The sequence below is a fragment of the Cryptomeria japonica genome, chromosome 4 (genome assembly GCF_030272615.1).
Source record: "Cryptomeria japonica chromosome 4, Sugi_1.0, whole genome shotgun sequence".
NCBI lineage: Eukaryota > Viridiplantae > Streptophyta > Pinopsida > Cupressales > Cupressaceae > Cryptomeria > Cryptomeria japonica.
In genome coordinates this window covers 91,944,281-91,947,115 of record NC_081408.1, presented here as the reverse complement: position 1 = coordinate 91,947,115, position 2,835 = coordinate 91,944,281, and the positions used below count along the sequence as shown (strand labels likewise).

The 2,835-nt window shown below is 38.7% G+C and overlaps 1 protein-coding gene across 1 annotated transcript; it reads left to right on the top strand.

Moving 5' to 3' along the window:
• The first annotated feature begins 271 nt into the window (after positions 1-271).
• LOC131032924 (putative disease resistance protein RGA3) lies at positions 272-2,462 on the top strand. The gene is made up of 3 exons (XM_057964026.2): positions 272-443; positions 540-1,052; positions 1,174-2,462. Exons 1-3 carry the CDS (start codon positions 272-274, stop codon positions 2,460-2,462), a joined length of 1,974 nt encoding a protein of 657 aa, XP_057820009.2.
• Positions 2,463-2,835: the final 373 nt, after the last annotated feature.

Genomic DNA, 2,835 nt, shown 5'->3' with positions numbered 1-2,835 from the left:
CCCTCTCAGTATCTATGGGAACCCTAACACTCTTGATGCAGAAGATATTGTTGATGAGTGCGCTGTTGAGCCTTTGTATACAAAGCCCACTCAATCATCATGTTTCCGCTGCTTTAGTCAATCAATCTTCCGGCGAAAGATGGGTAAGAGGATTAAAGATCTAAAAGATAGGATGAGCTCTGCTATTAAAAAGGCAGGGGAGCTCAGTCTTGTTCGTCAGGTGTTGAATTCGAATCAGGCTTCAACTAGTACTTCTGAAAGATAAAGAGGAATGACAGGATGGAATGCCTTGGAGGAAGAGTCACGTGCAGTGGGTGTGGAGCACAAGGTGAAGGAAATAGAGAGATTGTTAGAGGATCCTGCTGTTGGTGTTGTTGCCGTCGTGGGTATGGGCGGCCTGGGGAAGACATTCCTTCTGATGAATGTCTACGACAGAGTCAAAGGTGGGTATAAGCATTCTGCCTAAATTTCTGTTTCGGAGACTTATTCTCTTAGAAAGATACAGTCTGACTTGGCCTCCAACATTGATTTACAAATAGACAATCAGATAACTTATTTCCGAGCAGCTGAAATGATACAAACTGGGTTGCATGGCAAAACATGTTTGATTGTTCTGGATGATGTGTGGAAGAGTAGTGTCGATGGTAACTTGATATCAAGACTCGGTCTTCCCACTGGAAGAAATAATCAGTGTAAAATTTTGGTTACCAGCAGAAGTAGAGATGTTGCTGCACACATAAATGCTTATGTGTATGAGATGCAACTCCTATCCAAAGAGAACAGCTTGAAGCTGTTTTGCCTTTTTGCATTTCCGGGTCTTGAGAAAAATAGGCCGCCTGAGCATCTGGAGAGCGTGGCAGATCAAATTGTAGAAGAATGCGGGAGGTTGCCACTGGCCGTTAAGACAATTGCGGCATCCTTGGCAAGCTGTTCGGACTTGGGGATGTGGGAGTCAAAACTGAGAAAATTAAAAGATGTAGCAGGGGCAGATGATTCCACGATGCAGATCCTCAAGTTGAGCTACACATCTCTTCCTCCTTATCTCAAAGCTTGTTTTACTTATTTTTCTTTCTTTCCAGAGGACACAAAGATCTCTTTTTCTACAATGAAAAGTATAATAGAAATAAATCAGGAATATTTGATAAACTTGTGGATAGCGTCTGTTTGAATTAGACAGAGTTGGAGCTTGCTACACCGTTCATGACTTGTTTGTTGATTTGGTTGTTAATATAAGTGAAGAACATAAGTGTGAATTTAATCTTCCAGTGAAAAAAACAAGCTGCCGCAGGTTACTATTGTCTAAACAGGGTATAACTACAAATGCAATTTTAGAAAGCTCTCTTGACCGCCAACGATCTCTCCGCACTATCTCATTCTCTCACAATCCAGCTATTACAAGTATTCCAAAATGCTTGTTTGATCATCTCAGAGTGCTCCGGATTGTCGACTTTAGTAGCACTACGATCTCTACACTACCAAAATGTGTCGGAAGATTGAAGCTTCTAAAGGTTCTCAATTTGTCTCAAACAAAAATTAGGGAGGTGCCATATTGTGTTAGAAGACTCAAGAGTCTTGAGTATCTTGATGTTTCTGGATGCACTAGCATACAATGTCTGCCTAACTGGATAGGTGAACTGAAGTCTCTTTCCCATCTTGATATAAACAACTGCTCTGAAGAACTTTCTAACAGTCATGTACCCAAAGGATTATCAAATCTCGTGAGTCTGAGGACCCTGAGGTCAGAGGTATTCCCATTGTCTATGGAAGAGAATCAGTTCTTAAATGTTAAAGACGTCGGCAATTTGATTAATCTTCAGGAAATAAGTTTTCGTTTACAAGATATAGGTACGTTGATAAGTGTAAAAGATGGTATCCTTGAGGGTCTTGTGAGGATGAGAGTTCTTCTGGTACAGAATGACATTCCTGAAAGGAAGGGTGACATAGAAGAATACAATCTTCCAGCATTCCCACAGAAAATGAATGTTATGAAAGATCTTCAACAACTTGGCCTTTGTCGTTTCTCCGTGCCAAGTTGGATATGTGATATGGTAAATTTGACAGAACTTTCATTGCTCGAGTGCACTGGTTATATGTCTCTCAAAAACATGCCCAACCTACAGACATTGACTTTGATGGGAGATTCGAGATGCAGAGAGTTTCCGAAGAACTTTGGCGAGAGTGGGAGATTTCCTAAGCTAGTTAGGCTGCGTATTGCTCAGTTCCCTATTGTGGAGGAGTTGCCGGCATTGGAGGTGGGAGCAATGCAACGTCTTCAACTACTACATATATGTGATTGTCCGGGGATGAAAAAAATTCCAAAGGGACTTGAGCTGCTGACGAGACTAAAGAGGATAGTTGTTGATGAGGCAAGTGGTCAGTTAAAGGAAAGTTTAACGGAAGGCAGGGAAGATTGGAATAAAATCAAAGCTAATAATTTTAACATTGAGATCGAGTTTTTATAGCAGATAATGTATATTCCATTTGGAATACAACATAAGATATATAACATCTTTCCTTAAGCTATTTTATTTTGAAAATTGTCACAAACTATTTAAATTTTGAATAAATGTTTTGCTGAGTTTATTTTTCTAGAGTAGTTGTGTAGTTTTGGTTATGGTAAATAGGATGGATGGATATTTTTATTTTTAAACAAGTCAGTTTTAATATTTTTTCTTTTTTTATAATTGTTAAGAAAGTTTGTATGATTACAATTGGTTGTTTGTATCAAAAGACTTTATTATATTTGATTGGTCGTTTAAATATATAAGATATTTGTTTAGTGGTATTTTTTCTTAGTTTGTGTAGGGAATTTTGTGGAATAAAAGTTAATCACTT

Excerpts from the sequence above, each read along its gene's own strand:
- LOC131032924 (XM_057964026.2), top strand. The coding sequence starts at position 272 with ATGACAGGATGGAATGCCTTGGAGGAAGAGTCACGTGCAGTGGGTGTG. Across the intron at positions 444-539 it reads TGTCTACGACAGAGTCAAAG|ACAATCAGATAACTTATTTC; the intron begins GTGGGTATAAGC and ends ATTTACAAATAG. Across the intron at positions 1,053-1,173 it reads TCCTCCTTATCTCAAAGCTT|ACAGAGTTGGAGCTTGCTAC; the intron begins GTTTTACTTATT and ends TGTTTGAATTAG.